Raw genomic sequence first — 21,309 nt, 5'->3', positions numbered from 1 at the left:
ATCATGATCATCATAATGGTTAAGGCATGACAGCTGGTGTACACACATATAAGGATCATTTAAATTTCCCCTTTTTGAGATTTAAAAATATTCTCCTAGCCCACATGTCCACCTGACAAGCAGGTGATAACTTCCTTTTGAGTTTCAAAGAAAAGTGGCTTGAAAAAAAAACTGGTTTTGCATAACAACTTTCCCAAACAAGAGCCAGCATTTCCTTCCTACTAACTGGGGAAAAAGTGTTCTGTTTAGTTCCAGGAAAAGGATAGGTTGAAATGGTGCTTAATATGGAAATACTTACTGGTAATAGTTTAAGCCTCAATAATTGTGTCTACATTTGGACTAAAACTAAAGGTGTCACATCTACCACTACATTATTTCATATCCATCTGAGGTCCTGTACCTCCATGCATTTTATTTTCCTATAACTTACAGATGAAACCATGGGAACCAAAACCATACTAAGTATATTGTTTGTATTTTTTTTAAGTAATCAGGCTTCACTTTAAAGTCAATCACACCACAGAAACTACACATTTTTCATTGGATTGAGTTTAATTGGTTTAATTTTGATAGTGCACATACAGTGCATTCCAGAGAACTTATTCAAGTCATACAGTCATAACCTTATGCGTGAGAACTTTGTTTAGCAAGGATTGTTTTGTAAATACAGTACACTGTATTGATGCTTACTAACACACACACTTAAAATGTGCCATCATATCATGGCTATATATAAAAAAAAGTGAGAAATGGTGAGACAAATTATTAAAATTAAGACTGTCTAAAAAGTCCATTCCCTGAATATTTTCTCTGCCCAGAAGTGTCAGAAAAATGGGAGACAGAAATAAAACTCAGGATTTATTTATACTATTCTATAATTAAGTAAAATATTTGTACAGTTTCAAATATATATCATATTTCAACTTGAGAAAAGTGTGTGTGTGTGTGTGTGTGTGATATAAATCCTGTTTGGTGTATACATAACACCATACCAACAACCAGCACCACATTAGCCACAAAGGGGCGAATTCTCCCATTCACGTGTAAATCGAGCCGACATCGAGCAATATGCTGTTTCACCTTGTAGTGGCCCTCGACCTTAATACAGCCCTCAGGAGCGCGTAGCTGAAAAGGTGCTTAAGTCAGTGGCAGAATGCGCGCAAGAGTTGTATAGATAAGAAACGCCCACACTCTTAAAACGAATGTGTGGAAAACAACACAACTTGCGTTGTTTTTAACACATATCTGTGTCCAGATAGGGACAACACAGTTTGTGTTGTTTCTTTTTTTTATGTGTTACACAACATGAGTTGAAAACAACACAACTTGCATAGTTTTTTTTTAACACATTCTCTTGTGTCCAGATAGGGACAACACATTAATTTTAAGAGTGCAGATTTTGGAGTTGCTTCTCCTAAAACGCGTAACTCCCTCCATCGCGCTAAATGACAGATTTAAGTAAAGGGGAGAATTCCTGCAGGCTAAAAAGCGCTTAGTTACACGCTTTTTTTTACGTACGCACCCTTACGGACATGGGAGAATTCATCCCTAAGTAGTTAAGTGCTATTTGGATATTTATAACATGATTTTTACATGTTCATTTATGACAGTACATGTTCATTTGTTGACTTTGAATGCCTTGTACTTTAAAATACAATTCATACCCGACAAGATACAATATGTATCAACAATTCAGCCCTTGCTACTCGCTACACAGTTTTTCCCCAGTATCATACCAAGTGCAAAGGCAAATTTATAAGGCAAGTGTGCACAATAGTCTTTACAAAAAATGCTAAGACCACTTTACTGTTCAATTAGACAAACAAAGAAATGGCATATAATTATCATATAACATTACTTGCCAAAGACTGATGGCTACTGAGATCACCTGGGCTGAAAAGCCCAACATAAACAAATACTCATACCGTAGTTCTAGTAGTCTTTGTGTCACATTGGACCTTGGTTCTTTGGTGTATTTGGCCACAAATACTTTGTAGTGCCATGCGAAAGGAAAATAAAAAATAGATAGAATAGTGAAAAAAATAGATAGAAAATAGAAAAGTGGCAGTGAAGTCTTCCTTAGAGCATTTCTCCTTTTGACTTGAGGGTGAGAATCTCCGCCGCCAGTCTCTGGGCATCCTTCAGGTGCGGGTGCATGCTCATGACTTGGTCCACCTGGTACGGGTTGAAAATGGCGTGCAGCTTCTTGCGCATCTCCTCCCTCTCTGGGTCCAAGCTGACCGGCGGTGGCTGTGCTTGCGCTGGCGGGCCGGCGTAAGCTCCGGGCCACACCTGCGGCTGGTGCTGGTAGCAGTGAGCAGGCCCTGCGAGGCTAGCCAGACGCCTGGCCTCTGGAAGACTGCAAGGGCTCAGTACGCCCCCCGGCAACCACAGCAGGGATTCTGACCAGCAGCTCTTCTGGCCTCGGCCTACCTGTCCTCCTCCTCCACCACCTCCTCCTCCTCCTCCTTCTCCGAGCTGGATGTTGCTGGGTAGGCTGTTGTGGTGCATATGGGAAGGCTGAGGATACTGAGGGGGCTCATACCTGCAGGTGGGGTGGTATGGAGGACAACCAGCTGGACTGGAGTAGCAGGACTGCAGGAGGTGCGGCAGTGGTGGCGGCGGGGCAGCCATGTGGGGGCAGCAGGCCAAACAGTCAGAAGGTGCTTCCAGAAGGCTTGGGAGCCTGGGCTGGCCACAGCATATGTCCTTAGGGTGGTGCTGGTACTGCTGGTGCTGCTGTTGCTGGTGGTGTTGCTGCTGGTGTTGCTGCTGGTGGTGTTGCTGGTGCTGGTGTTGCTGGTGCTGCTGTTGCAGCTGTTGGTGTTGCTGCTGGTGTTTGTGCTGGTGCTGCTGTTGCTGGTGCTGCTGTTGGTGTTGCTGGTGCTGCTGGTGCTCGTACGAACCCAGGCCTGAGTCTGCACTGAAGACAGACGCCGGGTCAGTGGCGAAGGGGGAAAGCAGGCTGGTCCACTCCGGTACTGAGTGGCCACCGCTGGAGCTGCTGCTGTTGGAGGACAGCGTTCTGCTAGAAGCTGCTCCGTCCCACCAGTGCTTCTCACCTCCATGACCCTTGAGGAGGGGCCGCCCGCAGGGGTCCAGGGTGAGGGAGTACTGCAGCTGCTGCTCCAGCGAGGGGGAGCTCGTTCCGGAAAAAAGACTTGTGCCAGAAACTGCAGCACATTCTCTAGCTGTGCTCGTCCCAAATGTAGGGCTCCCCCTTTGTGTCAGACTGGCACCTCTGCCACCCTCCTTCTGGGTGGTGGTGAGTCTGGCATTCTCCCGCAGCTCGTCTGCCAGCGCTCGCTGGGATTGGTTGGCACGCTCCGGATGGTAGAACTTGCACTTCATGCCATAAGTGCACTTCTTTCCTGTAGGGCAAAACAAGCAGATACATTACTGTGGTTTTGTTCTTGAAAGCAATGATACATCAAAGATCCTTGATTACCGCTTGAACTCTCTCTGGATACATGTTTGTGACTTGTTAACCGTGTGTTATTACACGACTCTTCAGAGTGCTGCATAATGCTCCATTCACTTGAATGGGCCTTCCCAATGTTCGGTGGTCTGCTAATTCTCAATAACAGACCGCTGCTAAGTATAACAGACCGCTGTCAAGGAAAATGGGCTTTGTGCTTCTAATTTACGTCTTTCATATTACTGCGCAAGGACTGGACCTTTATTCAAAAGTGAAAGCAGACGGTTGATCAGCTGTGTTCTAAAGAATGTTTGATTCAAGTTCAGCGTGTGCTGTTGCAAACTATTTGTTTCTCACCAAAAGCCACAATGAAACGGTAACAAATAGGCTATAGTCTAGGCTATGTAGGCTAAAGAGTCACATCGTGGGGAGTTTATTGTTTCGTTTTGGCAAGTAGCCGTGTAATAAGCGGGATAATGTATAGAACGCCGGTCATTATTGGGAAAATAAGTCCCTACAGGGCAGAACCAGACCCCTCCGGTTCGCCTTGTCGGGACTTATTTTCCCAATAATGACCAGCATTCTATACATTATTCCTTAGGCTACTTCTTGTATGACACCCTACATGAAAAACAGAACTGAGGCATTAGAAAGTGTTCTTGTTTTTGTCTAATTGTCTGTTGAGAAATGCTTTAAAAAACATTAGGCTTGGCAATAACTCAACTATTAAATATAAGATTAGAGATGAATACGCAAGTAATGGACCTAACGGAAAAGAAATTGGTTGTCTATTCAACATACTGTTGCTGTTGTCTCTAGCCAATTTTTCCCACATAGGAGCTTATTCAATATAAGAATTAAGTCACTTCTAAATTGACAGTGGGAAATTACTTTACCATAAGGGCAAAGCTGACGTTTGTTCTCTGGCAGTATCGGCTTCTTCCTTAGGAAGTTGTCAAGATTGGGACCATGGCGACCGAGAGGGTCATCAGGGGGCATAAACCTAGAAATCACAAAGTCAGAAAAGTCAATGAGTATCAGATGAACATAATTTATTAACAGTAATTCCACTACTTTTGACAGTAACAAACATGTAACTAATTATCTTTTAATCAAGTAACACAATTGTATTTAATGAAATTTAAACGGGCTTGTTCACATGGAATATGGGCAAGACAAGCAGACAAACACAGCCTGTTCCCTTGTTTTAACAACGCTCGACCTTACAGTGGCGCAGTAAATCGATCAATCAGCATAAATAACCGCACGATGGCTGACAGTTTGGGAAATGTGAGCTTTGATGATTTTTTTCTCTCCTTGAGAAATAGGCTATAGTCTAGTCTATGTGCAGGTGTGAGAAATGTATCCATATCAAGTGGAGGACCCAGTGTTAGCGAAGCTGACGGAGGAGCCACTCCATCCAAACAGCCGAGGCTTCATTTCAAACAGCACACATGTGCACAGTCTATAATCTAGATGGGGCTAAACAGACTGATTGCTTTCAAACTCATGTAGAAAAGTAGACATTCAAAAGACAATAACAACAACCATCACAAAGTCAAAGTAGTGGCAAGTTGGAGCAAAGGTAAAGCTCCAGGTAAAGTGAGCTAAGCAGAAGAGCGCTAAGCAAAAAATGCTTAGACAAAGGAGGGTTCTCCGTGCTTCTGTCGTTTGGCGACAATCCAGTGCAACCAGGCTAGGACAGATATTTTAGAGAGAAGGAGAGACGCCGGTGCAGCTCAGATGTCTTCTTAATTTTCTTTATTCTTTAGTAAAAGGTGCAGAACATTATTAAACTTTGACTAACGTTTCGATGTAGTCACATCTTCATCATAGTCCTAGTCCCCAACAAATGCTTACTTGTCGTTGACGAAAGAGTACATAAGCAGTCGCTCCTCAATGCAACGCTTCCATTCTGGCTTCTCACTCTGCAGGTCACGATAAGTGTCGTTGGAGACGATTACACCGTCCAGTTCATGGGCCAGCTTCACAATGAAGCGGTCATCGTAGCAGACCACTCGTTTGCCCCCTACACGCCTTGATGGAGTGAACACCACAATCTTCTGCTTCTCAAGTTTGCTTAGGATGTGCTGATCTAAATAGAGACAAAATGGAGTTATGTATTTTAAGAAATGATGATAGTCTGGGATGACATGTTGCCGTATGGTGCATTAATGTTCACATTTACTTTATTACATAATTATTCAAATACCTTCATAATTCCATGCTCATTCACTTTTCTGCTAGTACAACTTCTGTACATTTTGTATATTTTCCTGACAATTCCTTTCCAGCCCTTTAATTATTTTAAGGAATTGTCCATTAAAAAAAGTGAAGAAGTTGTCTGTATAAACATTCAAAGTCTTGGAAATTGGCAGAAAACTACATGTACATCTTTCTTTCTGGCAGATGTTTTTTCAGTGTTGAGTAGAATGAATATGAGTGATATTCTTCCATGTTCAAAAATTCCTACTCTATTGGTGATCCCAATAATGCCTACTAGTACTAAATGCATAATGCCGCTGGGATTTAATTGACAGTTTTTTTGTTTGGGCCAAACATAATCACGCCATCTCCACCACAACTGGGTATACAGAGCATGATGTTGTAACGTCCATCCATGTGTGGTTTCTACTCCTGTCAGACATGTTTGTATGCTGTGGGCCATAATTCCTAAATGGGACACACCGGTTGTCACCTGTCTGTAAAGTCCACACCTTCTGAACTTTGTCACGTGAACGTCAAGGACTTCAAGGTATGTCTCGGGACACTTTTTTACACACAGAAGACAAATCCCCGTATTCACACCGCAGAACAAAGGCACCTTTCCAATGAAAAGGTACAGAAACAAAACAAAAAAAGGCAAAACAGACTGATAGGCTTGGATGATATCAAAAATTCCTTCAGCAAACTGACTGCCTTTGTCACATGAGAGAGAGAGAGAGTGAGGAGTGGGTGTGTGAGAGAAAAAAATACTCCAATACTTCCTGCTAAGGGAATTTCCCTCTATGGGCCTCTATGTTTCCTGGTACTCAGATTGACTTGTCAAAGGCAACCTTTGCGTTCTTGCATTCCCTGACTTAGAGGTCTCAGAGGAGTTCACTTGTTCAACAATTACAGGGCATATCACAACAACCTTGCCATTGATGTAAAACATTATGGTAAAAAATCAATTCAAACTGATGACAATAACTACAGAAATATAATTCTTCATCAAGAACTGACAGATGTTTGAACCCTGATTATTTGAGGGAGCTGTGTAAAAAAGTGAATGGTAAACCATGGTGTGCAAAGCCAGCAAAAGGCACACACCTAACAAATAAAAAACAGCTGTCACAGAAACTGTTTTGGCCACTAAATATCACCAAAGAAAGGAATCTGCTGTTACTTTTGTCTCTGGTTGTTACTTGTTACCAAATCTTCTTACCTGATTCACCTGCACCTCATGGTCTTGTGGTCCTTTTTGATAATAGTGTCAGTTTATTTTAAACCCTGTTCTTTTTTCCTTTATCTTTGCTTAGTCTTTGTGAGTTCCTGTATTTCTTAAGCTGTAAACCTCCTGCAGTAATTCTCTGTCTTGCTGGATTTTGCCTTGGTCTGACCTGGACTGGTTAAGGTATCTCTTTTAAAGAATTGTTTGCCTTGATTTTTGGACTTGGATTTGCACCTTTTGTACATTTATTTTCATTTTTTGTTTCTAATTTTTTACATTGATCTTCTGAGCTTTGGATTTTTGTATTTATTGTTTGAAATAAATTCCATTAAACTTTACTTGCTCTGCCTTGCATTTGAGTCTCTGTTCTCCCATCTCTGGTGGTTAAAATGTCAATTTGCCACTCTGTTTGACAACAACAACATTGCCAACTGTCTTAATTATTTCAAAAACATCATGTGTAAACATTCCCTGTCAAAAATGTGAGTTCTCAGAAATGACACCGTCAAGTGGAATAATCTCAGAGCCATTCGCTAAAAAGCTAATCTACAATCAGATGATGACTCGCAGCAGGAATGTGTTTAGATAAGGGAGGGTGTGTGTAGATTCTATTTAACCACATATTTGTGTGCAACAGTGACACAAAATATAACACCACCACCCAAAAGATCTATACAAAGTCTATTTTACAGGAAGATTATTTTTTGCCCCTTTTCCCCACCTGAGATTGGCACATCAGGTCTGGGTTGTTCCTTCCTCCAGGAGGGCACGAATACCGTGATCTTTTTGTGTCCCCGCTTGAGGAAGTAGTTGACAGCCAGCTCAATTCCCCTGCATGAAAAAACTTCCTTGTTCCCATGACTGTGGGAAGAGAAGGGGGAAAAGGGAAAGGAGAGTGAGAGGGGAAATGTGAGGGATTCATTGACAAAATACATATGGCTTACCGTAAACGGTACATACAAAACCATACACATGCACCTAAGAATATGTAAATATTTACTAACACATCATGAAACAAGAGCCGCAATCAGGTCATGACTCATGAAGGAATGGAGCCAAAAGCCCTTAGGCTTAGTTCTACTGCCTGCCCAGCACTTAGAGCCAGAAGATAGCTGCTAGGGGTGAGATAATTTGCATAAAGCCAATTGACAACGATCTGCTTCAGTGGCTGCCAAAGAAATATAAAGAGAAAAAAACAACAATAGGGGTGACTGGCTTGAAGCCTTTGGCTTCGGATGTCTGCCCTACAGCTGTTCTCTGCTACACCAGTAACGAACACGTAGAGGGGCAAGGTAAAGCCGAACATGATCTGCATGGCCACCTTAATTTAGAGAGAATGCCAGTAATTTATTTTCATAATCATAGGTTACATATGCACTACGATATGTGAAAAGGGTGAAATGCACTCAAATTATGGAAAATTATTGTATACTGTGCTATCTGCACTGTCATGGTGCAATCTGCCATTAAATTTGTAACTTTTATCCAGAATAAAATAAGACATTTGATTAAAAGTAAGGCCGTTTCAAAAGAACGCCCTCTGGGTCTCGAGAATACTAGGAAAGGCCGGGACTTGTGTGATAGATTTGCATATAAGAGTACTGTCCTTTATGCAGACAAGAACAGACTTGTGGACGAGCCAGTCGGGACTGTTGACACACACCTTCATCTTGTCTGCTTTTAAGGTCAGAGGCTAGTTGACAGCCAAGAAGAACTGGTGTAGTTCGACAAATCTTCCAGATTTAACCCAGGATTTACACACAAAAACAATTTAGAGGAAGAACAGGGATGAGTTTCTGTGTGTGCATGTTTGTGTGTATGTATATATATATATATATATATATATATATATATATATATATAATGTGTGTGCATGCATATATATAGTACCCTCCAGAATTATTGGCACCTCTGCTAAAGTTGACTAAAAACCGGTATAAAAAACAATCTATTGATTTATTGTAAAAAAATTGTAAAAAAAATAGGAAAAATCTAACCTTGAAGGGAAGCAAATTTATTTTGAAAAAAAGGAAAATCTTTTAAAGAAATAAATATTTTTAACTAAAACACATTGTTCACAATTATTGGCACCCCTGAGAAATCTTATATACAAAACCTAACAGAAGCATTTTCCTAATTTAAATTTATTTATTTAGGTTAATCAGAGTGTCTGTGAACTTTCAGAAGTAGTTCATGACTTACTTTTTCATTCAGAAAGAGAGAGTCAGAGACAACTAGATACTCTGTTGAACTAGATTAGATAATTTGTTGAAAATGCCTATATTTACAGTTAAAACAATTATTAAAAGGTTCTAAGTATCTGGAAATGTGATAAACATGCTTGGAAATGGAGCCATGGTTATCTCGCCCCCACATACAGTATGGAGGATGGTAAGATAGGCAAAACATTCCATAAGAACCACTGTTGGAGAGTTACAGACAAAGGTATCATCTTGGAGTCACCAAGTCCCCCCAAAAAATCTTCAAAAGTGACCTCACTGCTAATAGATTATTTAGAGGGCATGCCAGATAAAAGCCTGTCCAGTCATTTAATTACCAATGTAAACAGCAGGAGTTACTGAATGGTACAGTGACTTTGTCTGGAAGTGTGGTCTAGTGTCAGATGAAATGAAAATTGCGCTCTTTGGCTAGAAACACTTTAGGTTTGTTTGGCGGACATAGAAGAATGGCTATACTGAAAAGAACCCCATGCCTAATGAGAATTATGGTGGAGGGGCTGTGCTATTGTGGGGCTGTTTTTATTCCCAAAGGCCTTGGGAACCTAATTAAGGTGCATGGTATCATGAACACCAAGAAGAACCTAAACATTACCAAAGGAATCTCTGCCAAGACACTAAAAATTGGTCATGATTGGATCATTCATCAGGTCAATGAACCAAAACAAACATCCAGATCAAAACAAATATTGTAACACAAAATCAAGCTTTGGACATTGCCATCTCAGTCCCCTGATCTAAACTCCATAGGAAAACAGTGGGGTGAGTCAAAGAGGAGAATGCACAAGCGTGGACCTAGGAATCTGGACGATCTGTGGAGATTTTGTAAAGACGAACGGTCTTAAATCCCTTGCTTTGTATTCTCCAACTTTATGGGGTTTCATAGGAAAATATTACAAGCTGTTTTATTGGCAAAGGGAGGCTTAAGAAGGTATTACAAGCAGGGGTGCCAATAATTGTGAGTGACGTGTTTTTGTTAAAAATATTTATTTCTTTATGAGATTTTCCTTTTTCTCAAAATAAATTTGCTTCCCTTCAAGGTTGGATTTTTCCTATTTTTTTTATTATACCGGTTTTCAGTCAACTTTAGCAGAGGTGCCAATCATTTTGGAGGGTACTCTCTCTCTCTCTCTCTCTCTCTCTCTCTCTCTCTCTCTCTCTCTCTCTCTCTCTCTCTCTCTCTCTCTCTCTCTCTCTCTCTCTCTCTCTCTCTCTCTCTCTCTCTCTCTCTCTCTCTCTCTCTCTCTCTCTCTCTCTCTATATATATATATATATATATATGAGAGAGAGAGGGAGAGAGAGAAAGAGATGTATGTGTGTGCTTGTGTTGATTTCCATATTACACTTGTAATGACATTATTACATATACCCCCCCAACACACACACACACACACACGTAGTCAGAAACCACTCACCTCATGGCGACATTGCTTCCATCAATAACAATAGGTTTGAGTTCATTTTCTGGCACTTCGTCCTCTTCCTTCTCTTTTGTTACCAGAGGCTGGGTGGCCTTCCCAGGGCTCCTCAGCTCACCGACCTCAGCCGCTGTGTCCCTTTCTGGGGTGGGGCTCCTGGAGGCCCTGGTCCTCACCAGCTCCGCTAGCACCGCGTTGGTGTCTGTGCCCATGCCCAGCTTCACCATGGCCGCCTGGATCTGCTTAGGCAAGTAGCCCAGTTTACGAAAGAAGTCCACCTGCAGCTGAAGCTCTGCCATGCTGGTCTGGTTCAGGGGAAGTGGCGAGATCTGACTGGTACTGGCTGGTTCCTGAATCTTGTAGGGGAGTGCAGATCTAGCTCTTGGAGGTAGCTCTGCAACAGGATTCATTGTTCCTGCCAAAGGTTTTCATGGCAGCATTTACCTGGTAAGCGACAAAAAAGCTTACATTAGAATTGTGCAAATACTTAACTGATAACTTTTCTGAGAACTTTGACCAGATTTGGGTAAGGTTCTTGAAAGACTGCGGTCTTTTAACTAATGCCCCCACTCAAGCTTTACTCAAAAGACTACAGTCTTTTAAAAATCTACCACAAATCTTGTGAAAATCGTATAGTGTAAGGAGGCCTTAATTTGGGCAATGTGTCTAGCTGCCTACTTGTTCGTTACAGCTGATTTTCAACATTACAAATGTTCTTGATCTCAGCTTCTTTGTGATCAGAGAAGAAAACTTAAGTTAATCACTTCCCTTGCAATTTAGGAGAAATTTTGTGGCGGCCCCCACGCAATTTAGGATAACTAAGGTAAGATAAACTGGTTTATGAATGTTAAGGGCAGTGTCCACGTTTTAAGTTTACAAAGATAATAGGGTACATGTTTTGGAGGTATTTACGCTTCTGAACTGAACATGTCACCGGATTTTGCCTCAGTAATCTGGTCACTTAATATAATAGCTCACCACACTGCCACACGGACAAAACCACGTTTTCTGTACTACCAAGATACAGCTTTATTCATTAGGCTAACAAGTTATGATGGTTCAAGCAGCGATCACATAACCTTCCAGTATAGGCCTATAGAATAACACCTGTTCATTCAAACTTATTACATGTTAGTTCGGGGTTACGCTGCTCACCTATCAGCGAGTGTATGTTTGATTTGAACGACGGGTAATCCATAAGTTTTAAGTAGGCTATAGGCCATGACATGTCTACATCATCTAAATAGCCTAAATAAAAAATAAAGGTCTATGGCCTAATGTTAAGCCGCATGTATTCCAAAATGTTGAAGTTACCGCAACCGGCTCGAAGGCTGTCTGAATGACCAATATGTCAAGTCAGAGCATGTCACACAAATAATCACACATGAATGCCTCCTGGCCTACCTTTTACTAGAGAAATGATCCTTCATGTCTTCTTTTTGTTTGACTATAACACCTGCATTCAAGCAGTGCTCTAGCAACATGTATTTCCTTGTGGAATCTCCCCTTGGATAGTGAACTTTGCTTCCTGGATGACGTCTAGGACACCGCCCTATCATGAGCAAGCAAAAATGAGTCTTTGAGACGGGATATTCCCCGACACTTTTGGTTCGTTCAGCCACCTGGGATTATCAGGGGCCATCTCCGTGATTAGCCTACGTTGTTTTTCTCACTGCGAGTTCCTGTGCTTTGCCGTTGGAGTATGTGAAAAACATGGATGCCACAACAAAGGTTAAAACATAGGCCTACTCAAATTTAAATGAACTACGGAGCCCAGGAGGTGTTATTGCAAGATATTTTTGTACATCCAGAGAATGCGCTCATTTTAGTAGTAAATTGTGCGCTCATTCTACTAAATTGTGGTCTCTTACTAGATTGTGTGCACAATTTGTGTGCTCGTTTTACGACATAGTGTTGTCATTATACTAAACTGTGGTCTCATTTTATTATATTGTGCATTCAATTAAGTAAATCAGGCGCACATTTAAATCGTGTGCACGTTTTACTAAATTGTGCGCTCATTTTACTAAAATTTAAATGAGAGCACAATTTGTAAAAACGAGCACACTATTTATTAAAATGTGCAAACGATTTAGTAAATTGTGCTCACAATTTATTAAAATGTGCAAACGATATTGAGAGCACAATTTACTAAAATGAGTGCATGTTTTCTGAATAAACATCCAGCCATAGTTCAGAATTTCATCACATTTGCTAAGATCTTGGTTCTATAGAGTTAGGAATGTGAATTGTGGGCACGGTTTCATGATCCTCAAACCCTTCTGACCATTTCAGGTACATTTATAGTAAACAGTAGTCAGTAAACGTTGGTTGTAGTGTATTCAATTGCGTCGAAGTCCGGAATCAGTCAGTAAACGTTGGTCGTATGTTATCCAATTGCATGCAGAGATATTTTCAAATATATGCTTGGTGCTGTCCCTCCAGTTGGGCCATTTTCATTACTCATAGCCAGACCCTAAATCTTTCTAGATTTGGGTCTGGATTTTCAGGCTATGTCTGAGATATATCACAAAAGCCTGTTGCTCTTTGTTGCACACTGTTGAGGCCAAACATGTCAAGTTCAAACCGGAAAATTGCAGAAAAACAGAGCAAATCAATTTGCTTTTGAACATGCCCCTGGCTTTGAAAAGTTTTGTCCATCTTTAACTCAACCCAGATTCATCTAGTGCAACTGCTGCAATTATGTCAGGCGGACAACTTGAGTGTGGTATATAAGTCAATAAGCCCCCTCATGTGGCTAAGAAGTGTACTGCAGATATAAACCTTATACTTTTGCAATCACACCAAAAAAAGACACCCACAGTTAGTGAAACCTTGCACTCATTGAGCAAAACTAAAGCCCAACTCAGCACAGCACATTCTTGCCTCATACCTCAGCCTCATACTTAAAAAAAAATACTTGTTTTCCAAAATATTCAACACACTTCTAATAAATCTAACACATACATTCTAATATAATGTCACTTCTTGATTTTCAAAATACCAATACCAGTGTTGTGTGCACATTAGAAAGTCTCCCTGATCCTTTACTCAGTGGGTAGTCTCCTGTGGGCCCCAGATATCTGCACCATACATATACAATACTTTCTCATGAGCACATAGACCAAACTTTTGCCTTCACTTTTGCAATACTTTTGACTAGCTGCTTTTATCCATTATGCACCGAAGAACAACCTGCCTCTGTACATCAAAAAGGCAAATTCTTTAAATATCTTTAAAAAAAGACCTGAAAACATACCTGTATATGAGAGCTTTTAGTTAACTCACTTTTCATAGCCTATTTCTTCACATTATTTTACATTCGACTGCTATTTACAGGGGCTTCCCATTTTTACTACACTAATTGTATTGTATGTGTTGTTGCATCTATCGCCATACCATCTTGTGAAATCTAATTCTAAATCTCTGATGTTTTATTTATTGTTTTGTTTGTTTGTATTATTACAATTTTTCTCAACAGTTTTCTCTGTTGTTGTGTTAAATGCTCCAAATGTAAAGCACTGTGAGCTGCATTCTGTGTATGAAAGGTGGTATACAAATACATCTTATTATTATAATTATTATTATTATTATTATTATTATTATTATTACTATTATTACTGTGAGGGAACGCAAAACTATTGCAAGGCAATACAAAAGTAACGCAAGGGAATGCAATAGCTTTTGTAAACGTAAAACCATTGCAGGAATGTAAAGGTATTGTGAGGTAATGCAAAAAGTAAGTACCCACCTCATACAAAAAGGATTTCTCACTTCAGGGGCTCTTTCTTTCTTGTGCCAAGGGGACAGTTATAGCAAAGATCCTGGATTACGTTGGCATGTCTCGCTTCATTTGAACTCTCTCTGGTTATAGTGTGCCAGAACCTATGAAGAATTTATTTTTGGCCATGCCCCAGGGATGGGCAGTATTTCTAATACATGTATTTAAAATACGTATTTTAAATACAAAATACTATTTTGTAATTTGTATTTTATTGAGATGATGAAAATGCCTTCGTATTTTGTATCAAAATACTTCAGTGTTTTGTATTTTCAAAATACTGTAAAATACTTTCTGTGAAACACTGTGATGACATCTATTTAACTATCTATACTGTAAAGCACGAAATCTCTGTCTCTGTTTGTGGCACCCTCGCATGGTCAAGCCCCTCTGCTCCAGTAAAGCATTGATTTTCCTTTGCTGGACTGATTAACAGGCCCCATAGGCGTCATCTGAATGCAACACTGTTTTGAGAAGTTATTGTGCTTAAAGGCATCGAGGAGACACGACTAGCTAAGGTTACACACACTCCTTTGCTCACACAAGGACAGCACAAGGACTTGAGTTCACAAGTTTATATTGCAACACTTGAGTTTGCTATTTTCCTTTCTTTTTTCTGTTTTACAGTTTTTTTATAGACTTTAAATTTGTCTATGTTCTCTGACCTGTGAAATATTTCAGTGCTAACTTGACAAGATACCTCAAACAAGGACATTTCCAATTGTGCACATTTTAAATGAGAAATGATTGATAATGTCATAATATTTGGCTTCTAATTGGCTTAACTGATTGGATGGTATTAATGTGACAACTTGATTTTTTTTTTGTATTTACATTGATAGAGGTTGTGCACACACCAGTTTCAGGTGTATACAAAATTATTCAACTGTGATGAAACTCACCATAAGTGTGGTAGTGATGGTGTTAAATAACTTAAAAGGTGAAAATGCTACCTACATTTCTAAATAAGTCATCTATTTGGATTGTTTGTCTTTGAGTTATTGTCACTGATTCATAGTGGGCAATCTATTACACTAACTGGCTGGGAAGTGCAACAGTTGTGTAGTCGGCATTGCATGTCGCTGCAAAACAGTACATCTCCTAACTTAAAAACAGTAGACTAACAGTAAATAAAACTGGACTGTCAGAGCAGATTAAAATACTAAAAGCCATGCCGAGTGTCCTGTTCGCTCTTAAACTTTCCATCACATTTGGTGCCTCTGCCTAGCCACTTCATAAATGTGTTAGAATTATTTCTTTACTTTAAAGAACATTTTGAGCGATCATAGCCTATGTTCAATTTTGCAATATTATCAGACGGCCCTATGTGCAATTTGCTTTTGAGCAGGATCTTATAAGAACATTTCAAAATGAATGGAAAGACAGTGATGAGATTTTGCACTCAGCTGTAGCCTAGGCCTTCTAGTGGTGAGTCTGTTATAGCCTATTTAGTTGTATTGTAGCCTATGCAACCATTCTATTAAACACTGCGTGCTATAGTCTATTAAACACTGTAGGCTATGACTGCTATGTTCTTGCACTATTTCCCCCATGATATTGTTTCAGTTATCCAAAAGGCTCGAAGGATGCTCTTTATCATATGCCAATTTTGTTAAAATAACTAATAAAAGTGAGGTGAGGTGAGGTGAGGTGAGGTGAGGTGAGGTGCCCCCCCCCCCCCGGCAGAGGTTTATATTGGGATGTCTATATGAGGGGTCAGCATATCTAATATGTTGACTGATTATGGAAGGAGTCTCTTGCTTTCAGATGTTTTTCCAGGTAGTGTACAAGTGAAGGGATAGACGAAAAAGGCTTTTAGAAAGAAGTATTTTGTAGTATTTTGAAAATACAAAAATACAGTATTTTATTTTGATACATTTTTTGGCTGCTGTATTTTGTAGCTTATTTTTAAGGTGGGTATTTGGTATTTTATTTGGAAATACATTTTGATGTATTTGTGCCCATCCCTGCCCCTAGTGTTCCATACATTATTAAGTATAGTATGTATATAAGTATATATACTCCTTTGATCCCATGAGGGAAATTTGGTCTCTGCATTTAGCCCAATCCGTGAATTAGTGAAACACACTCAGCACACAGTGAACACACAGTGAGGTGAAGCACACACTAATCCCGATGCAGTGAGCTGCCTGCTACAGCGGCGCTCGCGGAGCAGTGAGGGGTTAGGTGCCTTGCTCAAGGGCACTTCAGCCATTCCTACTGGTCGGGGTTCGAACCGGCAACCATCCGGTTACAAGTCCGAAGCGCTAACAGTAGGCCACGGCTGCCCCTGAAAAATTGGTATACAGTATGTTATTGGCATATGTTAAATTGTTGGCATATGTAGCAAAAGTTATGAAAAGTGATCATTTTTTTAAAAAAGAATCTATTATTTAGATACATGACTTGTGCAGAAAATATTACTATCAAGGGCCTATTATGTGACTTTTGATTTCTATAATTAAAAGACTTTACAGAGGTTTCTCATGTCTCATTTGGTATGAGCTTGCATGTAAGCTGTCTCTTAAGAACCATTTTGTTTTATTTATTTCCATGACAATAAAGGTGTCTTTTAAACATCTGACTCTTACTTTCTAATCGTTAATTGAAATTAGAGCCTTGGGTCAGAGTCAGCTCAGTCTAACCAGCACTGCTGTGTTGGACAGTGGTGTCTAACGTGGGACACCTAAAGAGGTGATAATGCTGCAATGGGTACCCCCCTCCCCCCCCATAATGATGAATAATGATGCATCTCTAATAGTATGACACAGAGAAAATATCAATAGCCCATAGATCACAAAACTAAAAAACTAAATAATGAAGATGCGGTTATATATAATACAACTGAACATTTCATTTTTAGTATATTTGCATAATGACGATTTACCCTGGTTATGTGCACAATCCATATCATGCTATAGTTGCTGAATGCATTCTCCAACATTATGGAGCAAGAGGATAAATATTCTGCTTCAATAACAGTCAAATAGATTACCCCCCCCCCCCCCAAAAAAAAAATACTTTACTACAAGACACACATACCGTATACATGGACTATAAACTTTTTAATCTCACTGTCTGTATTGGCTATACGCTGTTTCAAAGCATTGGAATAGAGAGAACACACCAGGTACATTTTGTTTCTACTCACTTTTAACAGTGTTGATCCTTTAACAGTGTTGATCTTTTAACAGTGTTGATCCTTCAGAATTTGTCCAGTATTCAGTTCTTTAGGGACAGACATGAAAGTGTATCGGAATGATGGAGCTCTTCTTTATATACACACCCTATGTGTTTAAGATTTGCATATAACAAGATAAATGAATAAGATATAAAAAATCACGTGGAACAGCAGTGTTATCAAGGAAGTCACACGTGTTTATTGAAGGATCAAATGTAGTCTGATGAGGTGTGGTCACAGCTTAAGTGGCTTCAAATGCATGATTGGCAGTTGTGGGGATTACAGACTTTGCATTCAGCAAACAGAAGCATGTGAGCTAGGTGAAAAGGGTATAGGGCAAAACGTGAGTTGGTGAGCTGCCAAGATGTAAACACAATAAAACTATCTTGGCATCTTGACAGACCACTAGAATTATTTGCACTCATCATGTGATGTTAAGGCGTAACATAGCTGACTAAATAACTTGCAATATGTCAGGGCTAGAGGGTGAAAGGATGTGTCTGTGCATTACCCTTAAAGCTGCTGTTGGAAAGTCTGACAGATTGAAGGGACTTAGCCAAAATTTTGAATGTGTACAACTCTCATGCCCCTTCCCTACCACCGAGCACCCACTCATCGAGTTTGTGCTCGTCAGTGCGCACCAGACTGCTCCAGACTGTGATTGACAGTCAGATCTCACACAGCCCTGCTCTGATTGGACCAGAAGAACCGGGAGCTGTGGATTTTTGCAAAACAAATAACAGGCTCTAGGTGGAGGTAGAAGTGTGTTTTTTTTTTTCTAAAACCGGCTGATTTATGTTGTTCTGTCGAAGCATAGTGTCAGTTTCAGTGAATATCATAAAAAAAGGGTAAGGCTATTTGCACCCCTGGTACAATTAGCAGTGTATGCTATTCGTACCCTGGTGCAATTAGAAGTGAATTCTATTCGGTGCACACAGCAATGTGTCCTATTAATACCCCGTCTGGTACAAATATCAGTGTATGCTATTTGCACCCCTGTACATTAATTCTGGCATATTGATTACACAATGTAATAATAAAAAAAAAAAACAAGCAACATGTTTTTTGTTGTTACGTAACAGGGTGTGAATAGCTCAGCTGTGTAACAGACACTCTGAATAAGGTATGCTGTTTGCATTAATGTATAGTTAGAAGTGGATGCTATTCGTACCCTGGTGTATATAGTACTGTATGCTATTTACACCCTGGTGCATGAACTAGCTAATTGTTGCAATCAAAACTTCCGTTTGAGAACCGATTTCTTGTTCAAATTGTCTTTTTCCACAAGAACAGGTAAACTTATAGTTTATAGGCCTGAACGTCATATTCAAACTGACGGTTGTATGTGTTCACTGAACCAAGATTATGAAAATAAAACACAATTTTTCAATCTAAAACTTAATCTGAACAGATATTAGTGCCGAAACCTTTCAGAATTCTTCACTTTCTGCTGACGAAAAAACGAATGTCCACCATGTTTTTTGTGCACGTGAGCAACGTCTTTTTGTTGTTGTCACAGGGTGTGAATAGCTCAGCTGTGTGGCCAAGGCTATTCGTACCAGGGGTGTAAATAGACACTCCGTAAAAAAAAAATCTTGCCAACTGGCTAGCTGTCTGTGTCCTGAATTCACTGTAAAAAAATGTGATCTCTGTGGACAGCCCAGGCTCCAGAAACGGCAACAAAAACAACCTGGGCAAACCTAGCCTAACCCATAAAAACATCCACAGACAATCACAGACAAGATGCGAGTTTAGGAGAGTTTCAATTGCACGGGAGCAGCACAGGAGGGAGGGGGAGGAAGTAGCGAGCTAGCTCTCTGTTTTGTTTGAAAGTCAACAGAAGTGACATTACCCAGCATCGCTTAGAGCACCTATAATATTAGATTATAAGTAAGTATATATACTCTTTTGATCCCGTGAGGGAAATTTCTTGAATTTCCCCTGGGGATCAATAAAGTATCTATCTATCTATCTAATTTGGTCTCTGCATTTATCCCAATCCATGAATTAGTGAAACACACTCAGCACACATTAAACCCAGTGCAGTGAGCTGCCTGCAACAACAGCGGCACTCTGGGAGCAGTGAGGGGTTAGGTACCTTGCCCAAGGCCACTTCAGCCATTCCTACTGGTCGGGGTTTGAACCGGCACCCTCCAGTTACAAGTCCAAAGCACTAATCAGTAGGCCACGGCTGCCCCAGATTGTTGCACCGTTTATGTCTGTGTCACTTAAGAAGACGTTTGAAGATAAGAAAGAGGTCGAGTAAGAAAGTGAGGAAATGTGTAGGCTTAAATAACATATAAGCCTAGGCTTAGATTTTGACGCAGCACAGGCTAATCCACATGTTCCTTTCTCTGCTTTTACCTCATAGGCGTAATAAAATATAGCCTTCACTTAGCAAAGATAACGCATGATACTGTATGTCTTTGCATCTTGCGGACGTGTCACGTTACCTTGCATCGACGTACTCAGATATTGCATGAATAATGCAATTAAGTCAGATGAATCATAAATGACATAAATCATAAATGACAAGTTGAATGAGACATGGGAAGAAAACACAGCCAAGGATAAAAAAAAGATTAAGATGTGGAATGCACTTGGCAAAAACGTGATCACAAACATGATTATTTCTAGTGCATATTCATCTTGTACTTATCTTGACGAGTTGGCTTTTTATTTACATAATGAAAAACACAAGCTAAACAAATATTTAAACATAATATACTGTAAAGTCTAACACATTAAACCACAGACAAAACAAGACAAAGACAATCAAAGGCAGGCCTACCTTTTTCATGAAAAAAATTTACATTAAATGTAGCTTAGGTTGGTATTAAAATAATGCAAATAATTCTTCATTTTAGTGCGACAGCTGTACTTTAAGACAGCTGGGTCAGGTGAAGTTTCCCCCTTCAAGAGCGAGGAAAGAAACGGGAAAATAGAAGATAACATTGAAATGTAAATACACAAATCAGATTTACAGACAGGAGGCCGGATATTGTGAAGCGTAAGCACTCTCATTCTCTCCAGTGGCACTCAGTTTGGGGAATACTGTAAGTTGTTTCTATTAAAATTTACATGGAAAGGGTATTTCACCGGTGAGATTGATATGTCAGTCTAACAATGTCCAATTAAAAAGGAGAATGCTTCTATTATCGCTTCATTAGAATAGCTCTGGCAGAAAGTACAGGGAAGGACCTGTCACCCATGGTTAAAGGTGCAGTTCTGTCAGGCGTGAAATAACTACAACCTACATATCATAACTCATATTTTCCCATTGGGGTGAATAATGTCTTCTGTGATTGCATTGTGTAGTTTTCCTTGCACAAAAAAGATCAGGAGCAGAAATGCATTATGCTATTCTAACCATTTTCTTACCCAAAGCCAACTTTAATGTGATTTTAGCTCACTGGAAAGTTTATTTAAATAAATGCAATTTCCTGGTCATAACTTGGAGGTTTAATTGACATATAAGGTCAAGAGGAGGCTTAAAAGCAATGATAGATATGGAGTATGCAGTAGCTTCAGCAGACAGTATTGATTCCGAATATTAAATCTCAGTTCTGAATTGTGTTTTATTTCAGAAGTCGTAAGGACACATGTACACATGGCAAACATTTTCCAGTTAAATAATCCATGACAGGATTCATTACCATGCATAGCCACCATGACTTCTCTCACAAATCAATGGGAGTTCTTCCATAAAGACTCGGTAGGCAGAAATTGAATTCATGATTTTACCCTAGATAGGGTGTTACAATAATAAAGATATGAAGATAGAACAGCCTTTGGCTTTGCCCCCTGTCCTCAGTTCAGCAAAAACTACAAAGTAAAAGAC

At 39.9% G+C, this 21,309-nt stretch overlaps 1 protein-coding gene across 2 annotated transcripts; it reads right to left on the bottom strand.

Moving 5' to 3' along the window:
- Positions 1-1,779: 1,779 nt before the first annotated feature.
- Positions 1,780-12,018, bottom strand: zc3h12aa (zinc finger CCCH-type containing 12Aa). 2 transcript variants are annotated; one of them, XM_076280494.1, is made up of 6 exons: positions 11,911-12,018; positions 10,504-10,950; positions 7,573-7,712; positions 5,279-5,513; positions 4,315-4,421; positions 1,780-3,371 (listed from the first exon to the last, which is right to left on the bottom strand). In XM_076280494.1, the coding sequence occupies exons 2-6, from the start codon at positions 10,914-10,916 to the stop codon at positions 2,080-2,082; spliced, it is 2,187 nt and encodes a 728-aa protein (XP_076136609.1). In that variant the 5' UTR covers positions 10,917-10,950; positions 11,911-12,018; the 3' UTR covers positions 1,780-2,079. The 2 variants fall into 2 exon arrangements, with proteins under 2 accessions (XP_076136609.1, XP_076136610.1); XM_076280495.1 differs by lacking the exon at positions 11,911-12,018 and adding an exon at positions 11,662-11,881.
- Positions 12,019-21,309: the final 9,291 nt, after the last annotated feature.

Source organism: Alosa pseudoharengus, unplaced genomic scaffold, assembly GCF_046254945.1.
Source record: "Alosa pseudoharengus isolate Yale_2024_CS ecotype anadromous, Long Island Sound unplaced genomic scaffold, YU_APseudo_1.1 YU_APseudo_1.1_scf_12, whole genome shotgun sequence".
NCBI classification, from domain to species: Eukaryota; Metazoa; Chordata; class Actinopteri; order Clupeiformes; family Clupeidae; genus Alosa; species Alosa pseudoharengus.
This window is presented reverse-complemented; position numbering and strand designations above follow the sequence as displayed.

Excerpts from the sequence above, each read along its gene's own strand:
- zc3h12aa (XM_076280494.1), bottom strand. The coding sequence starts at position 10,916 with ATGAATCCTGTTGCAGAGCTACCTCCAAGAGCTAGATCTGCACTCCCC. Across the intron at positions 4,422-5,278 it reads TACTCTTTCGTCAACGACAA|GTTTATGCCCCCTGATGACC; the intron begins GTAAGCATTTGT and ends TGTGATTTCTAG. Across the intron at positions 3,372-4,314 it reads ACGTCAGCTTTGCCCTTATG|GAAAGAAGTGCACTTATGGC; the intron begins GTAAAGTAATTT and ends TTTGCCCTACAG.